The 25,260-nt window shown below is 32.4% G+C and overlaps 1 protein-coding gene across 1 annotated transcript; it reads left to right on the top strand.

The window, feature by feature from the left end:
• Positions 1-18,928: 18,928 nt before the first annotated feature.
• Positions 18,929-22,020, top strand: B3GALT5 (beta-1,3-galactosyltransferase 5). The gene has a single exon (XM_051991139.1). The coding sequence runs from the start codon at positions 18,929-18,931 to the stop codon at positions 19,883-19,885; it is 957 nt and encodes a 318-aa protein (XP_051847099.1). The 3' UTR covers positions 19,886-22,020.
• Positions 22,021-25,260: the final 3,240 nt, after the last annotated feature.

Genomic DNA, 25,260 nt, shown 5'->3' with positions numbered 1-25,260 from the left:
AAAAGACAAAGAAAAAAAAGAAAATTTATATCAATATCCTTAGTGATAAATATGAATCAATACCTTTAGAGATGCCAAAACATTAAATAAGAGATTACCAAAACTGAAACAAAAATGTGTTAAACAAGATTATACAGTATGATTTGGTCAAATTTGTATTAGGAATTCAAGCTTGGTTCAATAGGAGGAAAATTATAAACATAATAGACAATATTAATAGCATAAACAAATGAAAATCATATATTTACAAGAGGTGCTGAAAAGATTTTGTTTAAAATCTAACACTTGTTCATAAATAGTATCTTAGTTCAATTAACAGTAAAACCAAGGATTGATATTATATGTACTGGACAAATCTTAAAGGCCATTACACTAATAACAAAGGTAAAGCAAGATATCTGTTTTCAGTATAGTTATTTGATATTATTGATAACTATAGCAATGAGTCAAAAATAACTGATGGAAATTGACAATTGGAAAGCAAAATTATTGCTTTTTTTGCAGATGATATTATAGTGTATTTAAAGAGTCCTATAGAGTCAACAAAAGTTAGTGGAAACAGTAGCTTCCAAAATAGCAGGATATAAAATAAAGTTATGTAAACAACCAATCTTTATGCACATTTTAAAAACTTAGTAAATTCCATTAAAATAACTACAGAATATATAAAATATTGGAACTTTTATCTACCAAGAAACAAACCTCATAATACCATAATTACTGTACTGAGGGCTCACTAATTGATAAAAATTCCTAGAATAACTAACAAGTAGTCTTAGGCCAATAAATGATACCATATACCAAGTTAAGGTGAAAATGGCACTAATTAAATATCATATCATAAGTAATTTAGAGGAGTAGAGAAAGAAATACATTTTTGGATTAGGGAAAATGAATGACCAAATAAGTAGAGATAGGTTTGACATAAGTAGAAATAGGTTTTTGTGGCCATTTTGATTACACAAAATTGATGAATTTTTGTATGAACATAAATCAATGCAATTAACAGAAGTTAATCAGTCCATTATATTGATAAAGATATTATAAATTTTAAAAATGAAAATTGTTGGGAGGTCTTCATGAAAAAGCATATTAATGCAGTATAGAAAGCAGAGCAATTGAATTACCCTTCCTAGGCCTTATCCATATAAACTCCACAAAGATCCAAAGAAATAATAGACCCAGTTCTTATTGCTAAACACAAGGGAAAATTTTCTAGAGTCAATTTTCTAGACTTTGTCCCCATAAGACAGACAACTGTGGATGCACAGTTAATTATTAAATTAAATCATTAAATAACATTAAATGAGGGCTCTGTAATAAGAGTAAGAAGGGGTTTCAGATCTAGCCCGGATAGGCCTGATATTGTCCAGGAAGGAGAACAGGTGTCAAATGGCAGCTTTCTTTCTCACTTCCTAGATCTGAATCAAAGATCTTTTGCAGATTCATTGTGGCACCTATCATATCAGGTCTCCCTTAATGGCCTCCTGTCCTCAGAAGGAGAGCTAGACATGTTGTAACAGGGAGACTTGAGTGTCCAAGGTAAAGCTTTTTGTGGTTTGGACCTTACATAGTTTTGCTATGTCTACGTCAGAAAGACTTGGAAAGGAATCAATAGTTTGGAACAAGATATATAAAACCTTAGCCAAGGAGTAGATGCTGAGAAAACTAGATAGGATGAAGTAAAAGTTAATGGATTTTAGGCAATAAGAAATACTAAAACAAAGTAAAAAGAATTAAAAAAAGGAACAGAAAAAAAAATGGATGGTAATTCTATAAAAACAAATGACTAGGAAAACATACCAAAGAAAAATAATAAAAGAATAATTGAATTACCTAAAAAGCCATGATTGGGAAGGAAGAGAAGTGAAGAGGAGGAAGGAAAAGGGTAAAGAGAAAGGAAGAGGAAGGAAGGAAGAAAGAGACTGAACATCACAGTTTAAAAACTGAAAATTGCCTAGAGGATAAAGTAAAAATAACAAGACTCCAATGTGAAAGATATCCTCAGATGAAAATTCCCTGGTAAATCATAGCCCCAAACAAGAGTTCCCAAATTAAAAAAAATAATGCAAAGAGACAAAATTCATGTACTGAGGAAGAACAACTGGAATTATACATGATTTAGCTATAAGTGTGTGGGTATGTGGCAGAACCTAGAAAATAACAATTTAAAACATCTACTTTTATGGCTAAGTGTTTTTCCCAGATAAACTGTGTACAATCTTAGAGGAGCAAAAAAAAATCTTTAAATAAGTAGAGGACTCCCAAGAATTTCTAATAAAAAGATTAGAGCTAAACAGGAGAAATTAAAATCCAGGAATCAAGATATAGGTGAGGAATCAGAAGTAACTAAACAAAGATGAAGTTTTTATATTCTATTAGAGGGAAAAGATCCAAATCATTCTTCATAAGCATAATATCATCAGGTGCAACATAGCAGTTAGACGGGAGAGATTGTTAGTACTTTAGTACTAACTTTTGATGATCTTCAAAAAAAAAAAAAAAAAAAAGAGAAAAGGGAAGCAATAAACTGGAAAAAATTTCTTATATCCAAGGGTTCTGATAAAGGCCTCATTTCTAAAATATATAGAGAATTGACTCAAATTTATAGAATTCAAGCCATTCTTCAATTGATAAATGGTCAAGGGATATGAATAGATAATTTTTCGATGAAGAAATTAAAATGCTCTAAATCATTATTGATCAGAGAAATGCAAATGAAGACAACTCTGAGGTACTACTATATATCTTTCAGATCAGCTAAAATGACAGGAAAAGATAATAATAAATGTTGGAGGGGATATGGGAAAACTGGGACACATATATTGTTGGTAGAGTTGTGAACAGATCTAACCATTCTGGAGAGCAATTTGAAATTATGCCCAAAGGGCCATCAAACTCTGTATACTCTTTGATCCAGTAGTTTCTCTATTAGGCCTGTATCACAAAGAGATCATTAAAAAGGGAAAAGGACCCACATATCAAAAATATTCCTAGCAACCCTTTTTGTAGTGGAAAGAAACTGAAAACTGAGTGGCTGCCCATCAGTTGGGGAAGGGTTGAATATGTTATGATATAGGAATGTTATGAAATATTATTGTTCTATAAGAAATAATCACAAGCATGATTTCAGAAAGGCTGAACTAATGCTAAGTGAAGTAAGCAGAACCAGGAGAATATTATACAAAGCAATAGCAAAATTATATGATGATCAATTCTGATGGAAGTAGGTCTTTTCAACAGGAAGATGATTCAAGCCAGTTCCACTGATTTTGGGATGAAGAGAGCCATCTGTACCCAGAGAGAGGACTGTAGGGACTAAGTGTGGATCAATGTAATGTTCTGGTTAGCTTTCTGGAGGTGTTGGGACCAGCCTTAGTTTCAGCAGAGTAATCACCACAACAATAGCCAGGGATAAAGTCCAAAAGTCTTTATTGTCACCTTCACAGTCTGTCTCCTTGCCTGGGACTCGGCTAGCTTTCTGGAGGGCTTTCAGAATGGGTCTTGGGTCAGTGAAGGAAGCAGGAGAGCCACCACGATAGTCTGTTTTGAAGTCTGTGTCTGGCTGAGTGTGTCCCCAAGTTTATATGTTCTATTACAATTATATCATTACAGTATATTGAGTATAAACCAATCATTATATCACTAAGGAACTATTATTTGTTGTAAGATTAAATCAATCATACTGAACTAGAGAACTCATATGGCTACACTAGATAACCATTGTCTTATCAATTCCACTGAGTTAACACCTTGTTAACTTGTGAGCCTTGAATATATTTCTCCAAAGTTCCTGCCCTTTCCACATCAGAACATAGTATTTTCACCTTTTTAAAAAATTATTCTTTGCTTGCATTTTTTTTCTCATTTTTTTCCATTTTGATCTGATTTTTCTTGTTACCATAATAATTGTGGAAATACATATAGAAGAATTGCACATGTTTAACATACTGAATTACTTGCTATCTAGGGGAAGAGGTGAGAGAAAGGGAAGGAAAAAACCTTCTTCTTTTTTTTTTTTAACATCCAAGGGTTGTAAAGATTTTGCAAAGATAATGTTTTGCAACATATTTTTGCAAAGGTTTTGCAAAGATAAATGTTGAAAATTATCTATGCGTACATTTTGAAAATAAAAAGCTTTAATCATAAATAAATAAACCAAAAAGAAAAAAAAAAGGGATGGGGAACAATGTACACCCCCCCCCAAAAAAAAGGAGGAGTTAGAGGAGGGAGATTGCTTCCCATAATTAGAGTATGCAATTAGAAGATTATATAAATGAGAAAGAGGTGGAGGGATTTGGGAACACTTGAACCTTACTTTCATAGGAACTCATTAAAGGAAAATAGGATCTCTGTAAACACACATTTTGGTATAGAAATGTATTTCATTTGATAGAAAAATAGAAAAAAGTCAGGGAAGAATAAGACAAAAATAGAATCGTGGAAAGGATTCATTATAAGCAAAACAATTTCTATCCACAGAAGGTGGATTAAGAAAAGGAACAGAATGGATTAGAAAGCAGAATTTAGCAATTTGATGTTTTTAAAAATACATTTGAAACAAAGACTCACATAAACCTAAAATAAGGGGCTAGACAAAAATTCTTTGTCTCAGTTGAACTAAAAGAATGCAGGAAAGAAGACCTATATAATAAAAAACAAAAAGAAAGAAAGAAAGAAAGGAGTTAATGTTCTGAATACAATTATAGAAAAGTTAGATATCTAATGATTTTTGAATAGAAATAGATTTTTTATTAATTCTTAATTTATTAATTAAAATAATTAACAACTGTGCATAGCACTTCTACAAAGATTGACTGTATTAGGACATACAAAAACTCAAAAGAAGTGCTGAGAAGCAAAAAATTTAGATACATTTTAAAAACTGATGACTATGTAATAAAACTGTATTAAACAAAAGGTTACTCAAGAAATAATTTAAAATTAGAGGCTAATTTAATTCTAAGAAATTATTATTCAAAGTACAAACCTTAGAAACCATAGAAAATTTCATTAAAGATAATGATTTATAGCAGTATCTGTTTTTGCCTGGTAGTATTAAATAGTTTTGCAGGGTAGGGTTTTAAGTCAATATGCCAAAAATTGTGGAATGCATCCAAAGCATTCCATAGAGAAAAATTTATATCTCATTATACTTTCACCAATAAAAGTGAGAAAGAATAGTTTAATTGACATGAAAGTTAAAAAAATCCAGAAAAATCAAGATATTATAGGAAAAAATTGAGCATGTATTGTACATGTGGTTATAACTCCACATGTTGAACAAGTATTATACATATAGCTATTAATTTAAATTTGACCTTGGGAGAAAATGAAACAATTGTGAATAATGGGAAAAAAGAGATCTATTTTACCAAAACACAGCAAGGATATTTAGCAAGGATATAATGATACTTAGCTTCTTTTACCTCATTTTCCTGTGTCTTGATATGGAGAAATTTCTAATCATACAATATTGGGATTTGGCAACCCATATAGTCTTAGGCACTTACTGAGTTTGAGACATGATGACTCTACTTAATGGGAACCTTTTATGCCCCTAAACCAGGAATCTGTATCAGGAAAGCTAAGACTAATCAGATTATATGGAGTGAAGAGTCCAGGCATATCAGAAAAATACTGGTTTGATCACAACTATTCATAAATGAGCTCCCCATTGGGGAGGAGAATAGAATTTGGACCAGATGGATTTAGAAATAAATATATCACATCTTCAAAGAACAATTAATTCTAATATTATACAAATAGTTTTTGAAAAATAATAAAATAAGATTCCTAAATATCCTTGATAATATAAATTTCACATTGATATAAAAATTAATGCATATCAAAACAGAATGAAAACTATTGAAAATAATCCATAATAAAATTAATTATTAAAAAAAGCTTCATAAACATATCATAAAGATGAAGGCCAGATTGTATTTATATTAAGAATGAAAAGTTAAATCAATATTAGATTAATTACCAATGTAATAGACCATATTCATAATAAAATGTACAAAAATAATATCACTATAACATTAATTTTTTAAAAAAGCTTTTTAGAGATACAGGGCCTATTCTTATTAAAAATACCAGAGAACAAAGGAAAAAACAGACATTTCCTTAATATGATAAATATTATTTATCCAAAACCAAGATTCATCATTTTATACAATGGGATAAATCAGAGTAATCTTTAATAAGAACAAGAATGAAAGGAAGCTGTATATCATCAACACTGTTATCTGATATATTGCTAGAAATACTATTTATAGTAATAAGACCAGAAAAAGAAATTGAGAAAGTAAATATTGAAAACCTTTCATAAGTGATTGCCTTTTGTGTACAACATGATAATGCATTTAGAATTGTAGAGAGTTAGCTAAAAAAATGAAAAAAAATGGCATCTTCAAAAATAGCAAAATAAATGAACCCACATAAATTCTCAACATACCTGTATGTTATTAACAAAAACCTGGCAGGAAGAGATAGACATAGAAAATTCATTTAAAATCACTATAGGTTGTAAAAGAGATTTAGGAGTCTTTTCATTAAGATATACAATAACTTTATGAATAGAATGATAAAACACTGTAAACAGAAAAATATAAAGCTAAATAATTGGAGACATATTAATTGTTCATGGATAGACAAATACCTTGTAAATAAAATTATCAAAGGATCAGTTTCTAGAGCTTGAAAAAATAATAAGATTAATTTGTGCCCAATAAGCAGCCCTGTACCACACGCACTTAACTAACATTTATTAGTGCTGAATGCTGGTGATCCAAAGAAAAGAAATAGATAATTCCTGCTCTAAAGGAGCTTACTATTCTTTTGAATTTCTTTTATTAGTGATTTGAAGTAATTTTTCATGGGTATTAATTATTTGCAATTCTTTTAAGAAATAGTTGTTTATACTCTTTGAAAACAGCCTTTGGGGAAAGGCTCTTGATCTTAAATATTTTTATTTGTTCTTTATATAGCTTAAATATGAGATCCTTAGATATCAAGATCATTTCTTACTTCCAGTTGTACAGATTTTGCTCAGGCAAAACAAGTTCATGGACTCAAAATTAACTATGTTATATTTTGTGATTACCTCTCTCCTTTGTTTGGTTAGGCTTTCTCCCCCCTTTATAGATAATAAAGGTATTTAATATGATTCTTTTCAAAATTTCCAAAATTTAATACTTTAACTTTTAATATTCACGTTATATTCATTTTAAGTTTATCATGGTATCTGGTATAGGGTGATGGTCTAAATCTAATTTCTAAATTGCTTCCCAGTATTCCCAACGATTCTTCTTTAATAGGAATTCTTGTTGGTTTTTAAATATCATATCGAAAATAGCAAAAATATCTATTTTTGTAGGGTTCAAAGAACAAGTAAATAGAAATTACAATGTACTTTGTCATATGTTTCATCTGTATATAATCATGTGTCTTGGGTTCTTTGCTTTTAATAGGATGAATTATGTTAGTTGTTTCCCTAATATTGAATCATCCTTGCTTTTCTGATATAAATTCAATTTAATCATAGTGAATATTTAGTGAATGTATTGCTGTAGCATTTTTGCTAACATTTCATTTAAACCTTTTAAATCAGTATCCATTAGTGATATCAATTGATCTCTTTCATTCAGATTATAATTGTCTCATAAAGTTTATTAGTGTTTTGTGACACAATTTGGTAATGATTATTCTTTAAATAAATTAACTTACAAATTCATCATCAGAGATTTTTCCTTTGGTAATTCCCTTGTGAATTGAAAATAATTTATGAAATTATAAAATGAGAGTATAGGCATTGCTGGTTCTTTGGGTACTTACCAGGAAAGATCATGGCTGGTAGAGGGAAATGAGGTGGTAATCACGCTTTAATTAAGCACAGATGGCACAGAGATAAGTGGTGAAAGGGATACAGAGACAGACTGGCATAGAAACAGAAATGGAGGCAGTATTGGGAAGAGGATTGGGAGGAGGAGAGGCAGAGAATATCATGCACATAACCCTGAATTAGATATGGGAACAATAGGCAACATGGACCTGATGGATATTAATGGAGATGGAAAAGTGCTCAGGGAGCATGAGTTTGAGTTCTCATTTTTATGTTTCCTGGGGTGAGAACAGACCAGTTTTTGTATGTTCCATCTTGGGTTACTTCATGAACATATATAAATCACCTCAAAGTTATCAGTCAAACTGTAGTTATATCTCAAAGTTACCAGCACTTTTTTTTTTTTTTTGGCTGTTCTGCTGGCCTGGAAATGTAGAAATCTAAAATTTTCCTGGAATCTACATTTTAATGGTACCAGAACCTGGTATTATGACTTCCTTTGATTTATCACATATGTGAATGTGAATTATAGTTAACATATAATATAATTTATAAATTATACTCCTTTAATCTTTGGGATAGTTTGTGTGTGAATTCTAGGTTCACTATCGCAGTCTTATTTCCTGGTATTTCCCCTTTATATGGCTACTTATAAACCTAATATAAATGATGAGGTGGGGATAATCAGAAGGATCAGAAGAAGATAAAATTTTAACACACTGAAATTAGCATTTTCTAACATTGTAGTGTATTTTTATTGTTTCATTTTTTTTATCTGGAGTCAGTGATTTCTTTTTAATTCTCATTTTTACTGGCATAAAATAGAGTATAGCAGTTTATGATAATGTTTTCCTATTACTTCATACTGTTAATATTTATTTTGTTAATTTGATTTTTTTATTTGTTTTGATTTTGTTAATTTCTTATGCTTTTGATAAGTTTATGATTTTTAGTTTTGTTTATTAATTCTGTTAAGTCAAAAAGTCAAATTAGTCAAAGTGTAAAGAAATTAATTTTGGCTATTTACAGGAAGGTCAAGCTTCAAAGTATTTATTTTGGCAAAATAATAAGATTGCACTCATTAGAAAAGACTTGTGGGAAAAGATGAAGGCAAAAGGAAAGGGGAATGGAAGATTGAGATGGATAAAAACATCACAGAAATAACAAAAATGAACTTAAACAGACTTTGAAAGATAGTAAAGGATAGAAGGGGTCTCACATGCTATAGGCCATAAAGTCAGTAGGAGTTGAATATGACTAAATGACTGAATAATAAGAAGAGGAATTCTGTAATAACTATGGTTTTCACTATATCGGTTTCTCCTCTTATTTTTGAGATTTTCTCTTTTGTTCTTTGAGTTCATCTATTGGTTTTTAAAAATCACAAATTAAATTCATTAATTCATTTAACACCAGTATATTCTCTTTCTATTACTATGTTTTCAGAGATACATTTTTCTTCAGAGATTATTTTAATTATACACCAGAAATTTGGTTATGTTGTCTCACTTTTATTACTCTAATAATTATTAGTTGTTGCTCTTTTTCTTATGTTAACTTATGTTTTCTTATGTTCTTGGAGTATGTGTAGTCACCATTCTGGGCATCATGTGTAAATTTGGGGAGAGTCTGAAAGTTAGCTTTTGAAATGGGAGATGATGAGTTCTTTGGCTGCTGACCCAGAGTGTCTACGGCTTGAAGTGGGCTATAACAAGTAGTTCTCCAATTTGGTCCTAAGCAGAATTATACAAATGGCCAACCTTCTTCTGTATCATATTATAGGGACAATCATTTGGGACTAAATTTTTTAATATTGTACCTTTTAAAGCCCTACCATATCCACAAATATGTTTTTCATTCATATTAGTCCATTATTTCTCCATCATGTGGTGGCTTGCATTGTTCATTATTTATCTTTTGGAATTCTTAAAATGTATAGAAGTAGAATAAATGATTAGATTAGAAAGGAAGGGACTTTCAGAAAAAATTAGAAAGACTTATAAGACTTGATACTGAATGAAGTGAGCAGAACCAGGAGAACACAGTACACAGTGTAGTTCTTAGCAATGCAGTGATCCAAGACAGTTCCAAAAGATTTGTTATGGAAAATATCATCCATATCCAGAAAAAGACTGAATGCAGATCAAAGCATATTATTTTCACTTAATTTTTTTTCTCTCTTGTGGTTTTCCCTTTTGTTCTGATTCTTCTTTCATAACATGTGGAAATATGTTTTACATGTTTTACATGAATAGCATATATAAGCTTGTTTGCTGGCCTGGGGGAGAGGAAATGGAAGAAAGAAGAAAATTTCAAACTTAAAATGTTACAAGCTTATATTTTGAAAACTATCTTTGGGAAAAAATGCTATTAAGTAAAGAAAAAAAAGATTGATTGGGGCCAAGTTATAAAGTACTTTAAATACCCCAAATTATGGTCAGATCTAGATTTTTAGGAAAATTACTTTGGTAGCTATATGTAAGAATGGATTAGAATAAAGAAAAACTTGAATCAAGAAAGCTATTGTGATAATACAGGTTCTGTATGATGAGTGTTTTCCTATTTCTTTTTTTTCTTTTTTTATTATAGCTTTTTATATACAAAACATATGCATGGGTAATATTTCAACATTGACCCTTGCAAAAACTTCAATTTCAACTTTTCCCCTCCTTCCCTCTACCACCTCCCCTAGATGGCATGCAGTCCCATACATGTTAAATATGTTAACGTATATGTTAAATACAATATATGCATCCATATTTATACAGTTATTTTGTTGCACTGGAAAAGATCGGATTTAGAAAGAAGGTAAAAGCAAAACAATAACAGAAAGAGTGGAAATGTTATCTTGTGATCCATACTCATTTCCCAGTGTTCTTTCTCTGGGTCTAGATGGTACAGTTCATTTGGAACTGATTTGGATCCCTTCATTGTTGAAGATAGCCACATCTATCAGAATTGATTGTCATGTAGTATTGTTGTTGAAGTGTATAATGATCTCCTGACTCTGCTTATTTCACTTAGCATCGATTCATGTAAGTCCCTCCAAGCCTCTTTGTATTCATCCTGCCGGTCATTTCTTATAGAACAATAATATTCCATAACATTCATATACCACAGTTTACTCAGCCATTCTCCAATTGGTGGGCATCTGTGGTGTTCTTCTTTTTCTATAATATATGGTTCTCTGGAAGCAGGTTTCTTGGGAAGGTTTTCTGGAGGTAGCCTTAGTTTCAGTTCAGAGTAATAATCACTTCAAATGCAGCCAGCTGATAAAATCCAAATGTTTATTTTCTCCTTCCAAGTCTTATCTTTTTCCTTGGGCCCAGTTAGCTTTCTTAGAGGCCTCTTTCTCTCCTTGGTTCCAAGAGCTCTTGCAGCTTTAACTGCAGTCTCTAGCTTGTCAATCTCCTTAACGGAACTCACATGAGCTTTTTTTGGTTCCGAGAGCTCTCGTTGCTAATCTTTTGCCTCTAGCAACTTCTGCTTCTAGCTCAACTCTGACTCTTGGCAATCTTCCGAACTGATGCTCCTCCACTCTGAATCTTTTCAACTGAACTCTGCTGATTGAGCTCAGCTTTATGCTCTCTCAAAGGTTGACTCCTCCTCTGAGAGTGGGATTATGGGAGGTGTGAATTCACAAAGTTACAAAGTTAACTTTGTATATCACCCATACTTGTGAACTCCAATATGTGAGCTAATGTGTGAATTCTGAAAGGTGTGAGCTCTAATGTGTGAATTCTTAAAGGTCCAAACCCAAGCACACAAGCATTGCTTCCATCAATTCCATTGAATTATTACCTTGTTTCAAGTTCTGGCTCATAACAGGCATCTCTTCAATTTCCAGTTTCTAACCACTAAGAAAAGGGCTGCCACAAACATTTTTGCCCATACGAGTCCCTTTCCCTTCTTTAATATGATGAGCGTTTGAACCAGGATGGTGGTTGTATGAATGAAGACAAGAGAATTATACAACAGATACTGTAGGAAAAATGAAAATATTTAGTGGCTGATTGGATGTGTGGTGTGAGAAACAGGATTTAGGAGGTGGTAAACCTGAGTAACTGGAAAATCTCTCCTGGATAGTAATAGGAAAGTTAAGAAGAAGGGATGATTTAGGAAGAAGGATAATTAGTTTTGCTTTGGATATGCTTATTTTGAGACACCTGTGGAAAATTGAGTTTGAAATTCTAACAGGCAATTGGTGATGTGGAAGGGAGCTCAGGAGAGAGATTAAGGATAGATAAATAGATCTGAAAATCATTTTCATAGAAATAATAATTAGAACTGATGAAATCACAAAATAAGACAGAAACTTAATAGACAACAGAATCTTTAACCTCTCAGAACAATCATGAAGTTTAATTTTTATTTTGATTTGTAATATAACATTACAAGTGCTAATGATTCTCATCTCATCCCTCTTGCCCTATGCAGTATTAACTTTAATTTAATTTCCTCTTCCTAATTTAGAAGAGGCAGGTAGGTGTTATAGTAGAGTGCTGAACCTTAAGTCAGGAAGATTCATCTTTCTGAGTTCAAATCTGGCCACAGACATTTACTAACTGTGTGACTCTGGGCAAGTGACTTAATCTTCTTTGCCTCAGGTTAAGTTTGCCTCATCTGTAAAATGAGCTGGAGAAAGAAATAGCAAACCACTCCAATATCTTTGTTAAGAAAACTCCATATCAGGACTTGAAGAGTCAGACATGACTTAAATGAATGATTCCTAACTAGAATGGAAGAAATTTGGAAACAGAGCCTCTATAATTAGTTGGTACCCTTGGTCAAAGAACCTTTGGTACCTTGAGCTATAGGATTTGGAATAAAAAACCAGGGAATTTTTCCATCACCTTGATACCAATCTGTCATCTCTCTTAGCAATATTTTTTAATCTTTGAAATTCTTCCTTCCAATGCCATGAATCAGAATTATACAGCAACAAATGGCACCTTACAACTCTTGTTTCCTTCTATTTTTTTTTTAAAGAGTTGTGTATTTGTGAGAATAAGAGGCCACTGATTTTGTTTTCGAGTTATTAGAAGATGGTGTTACATTTTATGATACTTCCTTCTACTCACAAGTTTAAAACTGGAAAGTTTAGTAACTGGTTCAGATGAAGAAGCATCAAGTAGCTTCCCTAGATGTGGAAAACTACTTAGGCATCTGGTGAAAGTTATTGAAGCACTGGAGGTGGGATGGGGTGGAGAGAAGACAAAGTGTTTGTAATACCAGCCTAGGGGAAGAAGGAAGGAAGATTAGAGACAGCTTGATGAGTGTAGAGTAGTGAGTGCTATTTAACACCATCCTTCTAGCCAGTGAAAGCAGCCAGTTGTTTATTGTAATTTGTACTTTGGCTTCTAGGAGAGAGAAAAATGTGGGGAAAACATTTTCCATTCAAGATCTTGATGAAGAGAAATATATAATGAAGAAATTAGGTTACATACACCTTGAGAATGTTGAACCTTAAACTGAAACCAAACAAGTAAGAATATATTTGGTAAAATTTCCAGTAGGTCAGTTTTGTTACAACTGTTTCCTTCCTCCTTTCATACCAAATTTTTCTGATCATGACAAGAAACTTGCAAATTTTTACTGAACCTTAAGCTAATACTGCATGGGGCAAGTGGGGGTATGATAAGAATCATTAGCACTTGGAATATTGCACTACAAATCAAAATCAAAATTAAAATATAATTGTTCTGAGGGAGGTTGAAGATTGCTTAGAGATTGAGAGCATAATGTTCAAAGTTTCTTTCTGTCATATTTATTACTATCTTTCATTTTTTATTTAGCACAGGGCTTTGTACTATAAGAATTATAGTGATGTTTTAAAAGTGTTTTTGAATGAATACATGTTGTCATTTATTGTTATTTTTTTCAAACTGGAAACAGTTCAATCTTCATTTAAACTATAAGTAGTAGAACCTGCTATACGAAGTGGAACTATTATTTGTTTTGTTCTGAGTTTTGAATTCTGGTATAACTGTTTGATTAAGTTAAACCAATTCTCCAACCATTCAAAGAAATGCCAAGATTGCTTAAAGATAATGTCTTCTGGAATATATATTACCAATTGATGTAAATAACTGGGAAGTTGAGAAGATAGTTTTAGGAAGGTAATGAAAGCATCATTTTCTCTCAGTCTTCCTACAGTATGCTTTCCTTTTTAAACAGTAATATTTCCTTCCTAAGCATGGCTGTGATTCCTTTCGAATAATGTGAAATTCGATTACATGATTGACTGTTTCAAAAGATATCTGTGACTTTACCTGAAATCAAACAGAAGTGAGGAATATGTTTGGGTGCAGTTACAAAAGAACCTTCCTCCTTTCATAGAAAATTTCTCTGATCATGACAGGAGACTTGCAAATGTTTTATAATGAATCTTATTATTATAATCATCAAGCATTTCTGAATAACTATTATGGAATATAAATATAAAGAACCTTATTGTTTTGATTTCACTTCCTAACTTTATGACAATTCCAAACTTCCTAATCCAAGTTTATAGGAAATATCTTAGATTTAATATCTTAGATTTGCCATCTCCTTATTTGTTTAGTAGTTATACATTCATGTATTGGGTCTATACAGTGTCACATCCTTTTTAAAAAAATGATATGAGGATAGCATATATCCTCAAAGGAGTAGTAGGATAAAAATATGTTGTGATAAAAATGCATAAGTTTTAATATTAAAATTAAATATAAAATATTAATATTAAAATATTTTAAAAATATTTTATTTAAATTTAAGAAATAAAACAAATATTTCTATGACTAGAATAGAAAAAAAGATATTGTACATGAAGCTGCAAATATATTATGTATGACTTAATATTCTTTTAAAATAACATTGTCATGTAACTTTCTTTTTTTTTTTTCCCTTCCTTTTCCCTGATCCTTCTGTCTCCAAGATGGCTACCATTAGGCACAAATTATACATATACAAATATATATAAAACACACTCACACACATATTTAAAACCATTTTATATATATATTTCTATTTATCAGTTCTTTCTCTGGATGCAAACAGCATCTTTTTCATATGTTCTTTGCAGCTAATTTGGGTAATTATAATAGTGAAAATGAATTATCATTCAAAGTTATTCTCAAAACTATATATATATATATATAAACATATATATTACTGTATGTTCTCGTTTCTACTTATTTTGATCTTCATTATTTCATGCAAGTCTATCCATGTTTTTCTAAGAACACTGAGCTCATTGTTTAAGTAGAATGTTGTAGGATTCCATCACAATCATATATCACAATTTGTTCATCCATTTTCCAATTGATGGGCATTCTCAAATAGTTCATTTTTTTTTGGTTGGGAAAACTGGAAATCAGTCTGGCAGAAATTGGGTAATATCTTATGCCATTCATCAAGATAAAATCAAAATGGATCCATGACCTAGATATAAAAAATGGTATTATAAACTGACTCAGATAATTTTCTATGTGATCCTTAACCATCTCCAAATGACAAATCTATCCTCTTACATTAATTAGTGCAAAGTAACTCTGCTAGTCAATAGTGCCAAAGTCAATCATTGCATCTCAGATAAATTTGTTTCTCAAATTAATACCATCATGGGAAAGAGGAGAACTCTGTAGTCTAGAATTTTCTTGGATATAGTCTCAAGGAAAACTTATCCAATAATGATGAACTATCTTTGAACTTAGTCAGCTGACCCTCTCTACCCCTTCCATATTTCTTTCCTGTAATGGGCTGAGGCTTGAGTTGATGCACTGAGGTCCCAAGCACATGAGGCTAAATAGTAATTGGACCATACTCTATTAATATATAAGCTTGGAGAAAGAATGGCCCCCACCCACTCTTTGTGCAAGTCCTGATGTGTTGTGTAGGAAATGACGATTTTGGTGGGTGGAGGCAGGGGAGTGGAAAAGGAAGGGGAGGAGAGACTTTTGGAGTTGCCATTGCCGCGGTTGGCTCAGCTCAGATCCCTCTCTGTTAGCTGGCTTCCTGTCGCAGCTGCCTATCTTTGCTATCTCACTCTTTATTCACCTCTTCACTTCAATAAATATTGAAGATTTTTCCCTTAACCTGAATTCCTGACTCCGGCTGATTTTAAATACGCGGTCATTACATTTTCCCATCATAGAATTATGCAGGCTTGTGGTTCTTGTCCCTCAAGGATGTAATCTGACTCTGAAGAAATAGCTCAGGTCCTTTTCAACTGGCAGACTTTTTTTTTTTTTTTTTTTTTTTAGGATTATTCAGGTAACTCCTTTCTAGAAAGGGGCTGAAGGATCAAGTCTTGGTATTGTTGGGAAGTGCCTCTCTAACAGCATGGAGGAGGAGTTTACTTGACTGTGTTTGCCTGCAAATCTAGAATATATATTTTTATGTGTATTTCATTTCATGAATAGTTAAAATGTTTTAAAAATAATTTTCCTTTAAAGGGATATCAATTATGAAATTATCTAAATGACACTTTTTTTTTTTTTTGCTTTTCCTTCTAGTGATTGTTGAAGGATCAGATGAATATTACTTCATTCTGATAAATATCACAAGTTCAGAAACCCTGAAAATTTCAGCCTTCACTGACAGTGGAAAAGTGGAATTACTTTTCTTATAATATCTCACCCAAGACCTAGCTTCCAATTCTAGGTGATCATTTTGCTCTGGAAGAAGTAAGTCATTGTCATGACTAATTCCATACCCGTGTTAAAGAAATAAATTCACAGTAAAGGATTTTAACCTCCTAAGGAGTTTTCTACCCAAATTAAACAATGTGAAGTTACTAGCTCTCTTCTTAAATGTAGTTGCCAATATTTTGTTAGTATCTCAGATAAACCCCAATTTTTTTTTTAAATTAAAAATGATGCTCCATTGACATATATTGGGTTTGGACACACCAGAACTAGAATGCCTATTATTTTGTTCATGCTAACATTATCTTCAGGAAATTTCAAAGTCATTTTGATGTGTCCCAAGTGCAGCTAGTTTTTGTTAGTTCTCCAATACCAAAGCATTCAAGGAGCTATGTAGATTTTGCCTTGAAATGTTTATTAGATAATGGTTAGAACACAATGGTCATTTGTAATCTATATTCTCAGTTTTTATAGCCAGCTCCACACAATATAACATAGAGGAGACCCATTAGGTATTGATGATTGGGTCATAGTCATTGATTGTGGAGACCATTTTCAGTCTCCACTTCTTTTTCTTGAAATCAGGCTTATGTCCAACAGCTTCTGTACCACCAAAATTATAATTTCCTTTCAAATGTATACAATCTATATGTGACTATCTTCACCTTGAAGCAGAAGATTGCTCTGATTTTATGGTTTTCTGTCATTGACAGGGTTTGAATACCAGCCAGTTATTGCTTTGTGCTATTGATTTTAGAAGGAGACAATTGCTGACAATTGTATTCTACTTCAGAATTTTTTAGCTTCTTTGTTAGGCTCCATAGTCTTAGTGTGATTGTGCTTTTAGTGTTACTTTGTGTTCTTATGTCATGTTTTGGATTGTTTCTGAAGGATTTCTTTTAGCATTGGCTTTTTACATATGAACCTCATATTTTCAATCAGTAATAGTGATGCAAATATTACCAGTAGCCTTAAGGTCATTATATCTTCTTCAGGCTTCAATAATTCTTCAAAATGTGTGCTTTTTGGTAGTATCATTTGTTCCCACAAGCATCACTAGAAATGTGTTTTCCGGAATGTCTATTTGGGAGAGATTCTTTATTACACCCAAGAAATGTGTAAAGATGAGAGAAATGCTACTAGTTGTTTATATTGAATCAATAAATAGGTGCCTCAGTAATCTTTAGCAAAGCACCATCACCCTATAGTATAAGTTTCCTCTTTATTTTACCATTAACTATGGATTCAAATAATTTCCTGGAGCACAACATGCCACTTTTTTCAAAGAGTTTAGCTTTATTTCCCCAAATTCACATGTATTCTCTAGTTAGATCCAAACATTCAATATTTTTTCTCTTCCTTTTGTCACTTTTTTTTTTTTTTTACCTTCCAACCTCTTCTCTTCAGAGAGAAATAACTCTCTCATTCTTTAAAATCTTCAGTGGATAGGAGCTAAGACCTGACTTAAAATCTGATTTCAGATACTAATTGTGTGACTCTGGATAAGCCCTTAATTCTGCCTCAGTTTCCTCAATTGTAAAATATCCCAGAGTTGTTGTGAAACCTTAAAGCACTGTTGTGATTTAAATTGAGGCAAATTGAAACACATAGCTCTGAGATTGATTACTCTATTATTGAAGCACACCTTTACCAATAAATAGGATCTTAGCTTCTTTAGAAGAACTAAGATCAGTAGGTGAGGTGAGCTACCCTTATTTATTGTTTTTCTGGAAAGCACAGGACAAAGAATAAGACATCATAGGTGCTATGATCGGCAAAGCCTAAAGAAAACATGACTGGTAGTATCCACATATCTGGGGTAGGGAGGGGAGGAATAACATAATCCTAGTGTCCACTTGCATCTTGTAAGACATGTTAGCACTGCCTTAATTATTTACAGATATTCAAGGCTCATTAGCAAGATAACTTTAATTGTACGTGAACAAAAAGATATCTAGAGATAATATATATTTTTTAAATTAAGGTGATTTATTGGGCAACTAAGCTTAGAGAAGAAGGCTGAACTTCTGAACCTATGAACTTTTAACTCAGAGACAAAGAGAGAGACTTAGGTAACTATTTAAAATATAGAATAACATCAACAACAGATATTAGTAATTGCAAAAATAGAATTGATTAAGAAATGGAATCAAATTGAGTTTCTTAGCACTATATGTAGTACACGGTAGCTACAATGATGATAATGATGATGCACCTTTTTCATATTTTAATCTCCCTGATAACCAGGGAGTAAAAATGCCTTCCTCAAGCACTGCCATTTTCTTTTCATGCCACTATTAAGTGTCAGAAGCAGGATTCAAATTTAGGCTTATCATGTCCTTACATTCATTTTTTCCCCCAGTATATTATATTACATAAATGTCAACTATAATTATTATTGTTCCAAAATAGGAAGTTCCGGTATTTACTAATTTGATTTTATTTCTTTCAGATGGTTTGTCAGAAGATTAAGATGATACATGTTTTCATTATTATTCTTGTGGTTTCTTGTTTATGTTTGATCATATCTAAAATGAGTTCAACAGAAATCTGCATCTTTTGCATAAGAAAAGAAGGCACAATAGTTTTCAAGAAACATGGTGGGAACTTTCTTCAGCTTCCAGATATAGACTGCAGAAAGAATCCTCCATTTTTAGTTGTGATGGTGACTTCATCCCACAATCAGATTAAAGCACGGATGGCTATCCGTGAAACTTGGGGAAGAGAAAGAAGCATAAAAGGTAAACGTATAATAACATACTTTCTGCTAGGAATCACAAATTCAAAGGATGATGGTACAGTGACACAAGAAAGCCAGAAATACAGAGATATTATCCAGAAAGACTTTTTAGATGTATATTTCAATTTGACTCTTAAAACAATGATGGGGATAGAATGGATTCATCATTTTTGTCCTCAGTCTGACTTTGTGATGAAGACTGATTCTGATATGTTTGTAAATGTCTATTATCTAACTGAGCTCCTTCTTAGAAAAAACAGAACAACCAGGTTTTTTACAGGTTTTTTAAAGAAAAATGAATTTCCAATTAGAAAGATATTTAATAAATGGTATGTAAGCAAATATGAATACCCATGGAAAAAATATCCACCTTTTTGTTCTGGAACAGGTTATGTTTTTTCTAGTGATGTTGCAAGTGAGGTTTATAATGTTTCGGAAAAAATTCCTTTTATTAAACTGGAGGATGTTTTCATGGGACTCTGCCTTGCAGAACTAAAGATTGGTCTAGAAGAACTGCACTCAGAACAGACGTTTTTCCCAGATGGCCTTAAGTTTTCTACTTGTCGTTTTAAGAAAATTGTGACCTGTCATTTTGTCAAGCCAGAGGAACTGCTGATATACTGGAAAGCTTTGGAGAGGTCCTTGGATGAAAAGTGTCCAGCTGTTTGAAATGAGAGAACTGACACCAAGACAAATATTAAAAATTCTGTGGTGATATTTTTGAAGAAGTACATTTTTGAATGGGATTGTGGAGAATCATAGCCTAACAGCATTAGGGAGGGAATGGAGCACAGAGTAATGTTTCTCAGTGTTCCAAACACAAGACTAAAATTAAAAAAACCCAAATTGTAATGCTGGAATGATTTATCCATTCAAATTTGGAGCCCCTGCAAAATGAAAATAACCAAGTAACAGCTTATTAGCATCTATAATCATTCTTCCTACCTCCAACCATCTAGCATCCCTTTATGTTTATAATATAACTGATTAACAAAGACATCACCAGTACAGATGTCCCCAACTCCCTGGTTTCATTAAGATCTGGCTAGACAATTAAGGAAGCCTTTTGTTCTCTGCTTAGTATTTGTGCTTCATTGAGATGAATCATAGCATATCAATTTGCTCTAGACAATATCCAGTTTTAAATTGGAGCTGGCACTTATTTGGACCTTATTTTCAAAGTCTCAGATGATAAAACATTGAGTATGTAGAACATTTTGTTGCACTAGTGATTCTTATTAGAGCTTGAGTTTGTTGCTGATGTATTATGCCTTGAAATTTAATTCTAAATGTCATTTAGCACAGAAGAACCACTATTGGGAGTACAAGGATGAAGGTATGCATCCCTCTGTATGTCCAGCTATTGTAAATCAATGGTGAAGCCTCTGAATGAGAGAATCAGAATCTCCATTGTTTCACTAATTGCTGGCTAAACACCTCTACCATATCATCTGGCTAATAATACCAATTTTAGTGAAAGTTTTGACTTGTATTTGAGTCTTTTCATTTAGATATATTGCAGAGAGTTTTTTCCCTACAAAGATTAATAGAATAATTAGACAGAATTTAGTAAATTGACTAAGAATGGTTTTTTATAGCCATTTGGGAGATTAATATTATAACACACTAGAAAATAAATCAATCATGCAATTCTGAAAAATTTCTCCTCAGCATATCTGCTATCATGAGCTCCTGCTGCCTTGGGAATGCTAAAGCTTCTTTTTTTACAAAGGTTCCCAAAGACTTTTGGATCTTTTGAAACTTAAAAAGTTCCAGTCCTGGATAGAGTTATCATGGGATAGCTCTTTATCTAAGGTAAGGAAGAAACAAACAAAAACAATATGTTGTGCTCATGGCTGCAAGGAAGCTGGGTGGGAGATAGGGCTCTTGGCTTTTATGATGCAGCTCTAGGTATTATACATACTTCATGGCTGAAAAGAAAGAGGAAATCAAAGGTCCCAGTAGCTTGATTTTTATATCTTAAATCATCAGTTTAGGAGACTATAATCATATAGTACAAATTCTGCATGATCAGAAGTATGCCCCACTTCAGTTTCCATGTGGTGGGTTGGAACTGGATAGTGACTACTTGCTGTGCATGCTTCAGGGAATGGCTTCTTTTGGCCAGTTTACCAATATTATATTTAGGTAGAATAAGATGAGCTACAATATTTCTAAATTTTCACTTTTTAAAAGAACCCAGGGTATAAATATTAAGGTATAAGCATATTCATTGCAGGATTCTTAGTGCATGGATTAAATATTTGCTAAGTTAATATTCCTTTATTGAACATCCACTATGTGCCAACCAGGTTCTAAGAGTTTCAGAGACTCAGGTTTTTGGGCTGGTCTAGCCAGGTAGATAAGAAACTTGTGAACTTTTAGTTTTTGAATTTTTTCTTTTCATTTTTTTGAATAGAGATTTGAATGTATCTTTAATCTCAGGGATATGATGAAAATGAGGCAATATTTTTGCAAAGGGCTTCAAATTTTTTGCAAGTATACCTTATATAATGCAAATTAGTAGTTTGTTACTATTTTTAGTTTGTTACTAATGGTTTGTTACTATTACTTTATAATAATCAACCATTGAAGTCTGGTAACAGTATCTCAGAAATGTAGAGCACTAAACAGTACTGTTCTTGTGAATCTTGTCTGAAATAAAATGGAAGTCTTTTTTCCTGAACATAAAATACTCTTATACTTGATGCAAAATGGTCATGACAGTTCAGATGAAGATTTCAACAATTCCAATTTGCGAAGCTAACATATTCTTTTGAATAAACTTTTAAAAACTTTCCTTATTTTGAAGCTGCAGTGTACATTTTGTTTAATTAAAGAAATATTGTGTTTATTATGTAGAAGACATTACACTTGGCATTAAATAAACAAAGAGGAAAAAGATATAGTCCCTGCCTTTGAGGAGCTTACAATAAAACTGGGAAGATTGGGGGGGAGCAGAGAAGAGAAATAAGTTATGAACACAAATAATTATAATACAAGCTAGAATATAGTATGAGAAAGGAGATGTCAATACAAAATTCAAAGAAAAATCTGAGGAAGTAGAGATAACTTTTGATTGGGTAGAATGCAGGGAAATTATCTTGGAGGAAATGACATTGAAATATGAGAAGTATTTCCCCAGGTAAAGCTGAGGAAAGAGTTTATGGAAGATAACATCCTATGAGGGATTTTTTAACTTGCATAAATATGTAAACATGATAAAGAAATAATTCAACTTGGATGGGATGTACAATTAAATATATGAAATTAGAGATGAGTCCAGTTTGGGAAAAGTTGGTAGAATAATTTTATATTATGTTGCAGGTTTAAATGTTTATGATTCTATTTATTTTTTGACTAGTATCCACAATTGAATCAGCTCTATGATCACTGAGTGTGAAATGTGGTATGAATAGACCATGAATCATCATTAGTGAGAATGTGCATTGTCAGTGGTAGGGATGGGTTTTCAATGATTTATCCATGTTCCTGGGTGGACTTCTGGCCCTGTCTCCAGATGTACTGGTTCCTGCCTCCTAACTAATCTTATGCACTCCTTAAAGCACACAACCTCCTGATAATGAATTACGTTTTGGACATGTTGAGTTTGATAGATCTATGGGATATCCAAATTGAAAAGTCTGTGAGGTGGCTAATGATGTAGGACTAGAACTGAAGACAGAGACCAGGGATTGAGATGTAAATCTCAGAATACTATATAGAGAGATAGACTTGTTGCTGATATATTATGCCTATAACCTCATGATTGTCGGAGAATAAATCCCAAATTATACTTACCATCTCCTACTTTTTATTTAGATCTTCCATGATTATGGCTATATTACCTCCTGGCTTTTTAAAGGTTTCACAGACCTCCAAGTGACATTTCAGGCTTCTCCTCATGCTTACCACAAGTACTTGTCACAAAGTACTTCCCTCTTAGACCTATTCTTCTAGGACATAGCATTACTACCTGCTTGGAGATCAGTCAATTAAGTTCTATACCTAGACTTTGAGGAATCTCCTAGAACATTCTAATCACATGCTTTCATTTGCAAACATCTCCTTACTTACTGATACTCCACTTGGACTCATTTCCTAATAGTTCACTACTATCCCTTCTTAGTCACCCCATCCCACTGATACTGTATCACCAAATATTAAAGAATAAACTTCCCTCCCTAATTCTTACTTCCTACCTCCTCTTTTAAAACGCACAAATGTCCAGATCTTCCTGCCCCTTCAATAGTTTACTCAGGAAATCCATAAATGACAAGCTCCCTTTCATGTTAAACCTCTTCCACTCTTAATCCTTTCATCTATTAGCGGCCATTAAGACCTAATTCCTTCCAGATAATACTGAATCCATGAACATGCATTCAGTACTTGTTTTACTTTCTTTCCCCACTGTAAATGCCCTGTAAAGTTAATAGTATTGACCAATTTTTCCTCAGATATTTGGATTTCAGGACAAGACTCCTGGCTTTCCCCTATTAATCTAACTATTCATTTTGGGTTTCTTTTAGTTGATCTTCATCCATATCATGAACATTGTGAGTATAATCTCAAACTGTGTCCTTGAACACCATTATTTTTCTATTATTTTTTATTTGATTACTTTAATAGCTTTCATGGGTTCAATTATTATCTCTCTATATAGTATTCTGAGATTTACATTTCAATTCCTGATCTCTGTCTTCAGTTCTAGTCCTACATCATTAGTCACCTCACAGACTTTTCAGTTTGGATATCCCATAGATCTATCAAACTCAACAACATATCCAAAACGTAATTCATTATCATATTGTCATCACCTTAGTTCAGGCACTTAAAACTTGATATTTGTAGTACTGAAATAGCCTTCTTATTTGATTTATTGCCTCAAGTATCTTCCAACTTTAACTAATCTTCTGCCCAGGTGCCAAATAAAATTTCCTAAAACATATTTTAATCATGTCAATGTTCCCTCTCTTATATCCCATTCAGTAAACTCTAATGGATCCTTAATACTTCCAGGATCAAATATAAAGTCTTCTAGTATCTTCACAGCCTGGTCTTTTTCTCCCTTTTTAATCATTGTACCTATCATCTAGTTTCATGGACTTTAAGATCTAGCCACATGTCTTGTGTTATTCTTCATAAAACATCACTGTTCCCATTTCCTTATGCTCACTATATTATTCCCAGAATAATCTACCTCCTTATTTCTGCCTCTTAAAATCTTTGTCCTCTTTCAAGACTCTGTTTGAGTGTTATATTTTGCATGGAAAATTTCCTAATCATAAAGTCTTACTCTATAAATTCATCCTTTATTTTAAAATGTATTTATTTATTTAACTTGAAAATACTTTTAAAGGTTCATGTTGTTTCCCCCATTAGAATGTAAGCTTCTTGAGGCAGGGACTTTTTCACTTCTTGTTTGTAATCCCTGTGTTTAACACAATGTCTTGTACATGGTATATGTTCTTAATAAATATTGATTGATTGATTATTTCTTCTGCTGTTTATTAATGTTTATATATAGGCAGCAGACCAGAATATGAATGCTCTGTATAAGTATGAAATAAAGTGGAGTTAGCTAGTCTTATCAAGAGATTAGATCTGTGGCAATAGCACCAGCAATTATACCAGCGTGCTTTCATTAGTCAGCTGAGCTACTGGGACCACAAGGACCACATAAGTAGAGATGTACCACACTTTTTAGAACACATATGTTCTTTAAAAGTTTTCTATGAATCAAATCATTTTTCCTTTGTTTTTTCATAATTGGAGATGGGGAAAACATTTCAAATTGTAATGGAATTTCAAAACTAGAAGATACCTAGGAGAATCTAGTTTAATTCCTTACATGGTGAGAGTTAAACTCAGAAAAAGTCATACTGATAATGGCAGAGCTAGGACTAGAATGTGTTTGTGTCTCTAACAGCAGGAATATTTAAAAATCATGTATTTAGAGAAAAGTAATAATTTTCATGTATTTAGAATAAGTTACAACATATGACCACTTTAGTTAATTCATACATATATTTAAATTAAGACTA

This window comes from Antechinus flavipes, chromosome 3 (genome assembly GCF_016432865.1).
Source record: "Antechinus flavipes isolate AdamAnt ecotype Samford, QLD, Australia chromosome 3, AdamAnt_v2, whole genome shotgun sequence".
NCBI classification, from domain to species: Eukaryota; Metazoa; Chordata; class Mammalia; order Dasyuromorphia; family Dasyuridae; genus Antechinus; species Antechinus flavipes.
This window is presented reverse-complemented; position numbering and strand designations above follow the sequence as displayed.

Excerpts from the sequence above, each read along its gene's own strand:
- B3GALT5 (XM_051991139.1), top strand. The coding sequence starts at position 18,929 with ATGGTTTGTCAGAAGATTAAGATGATACATGTTTTCATTATTATTCTT.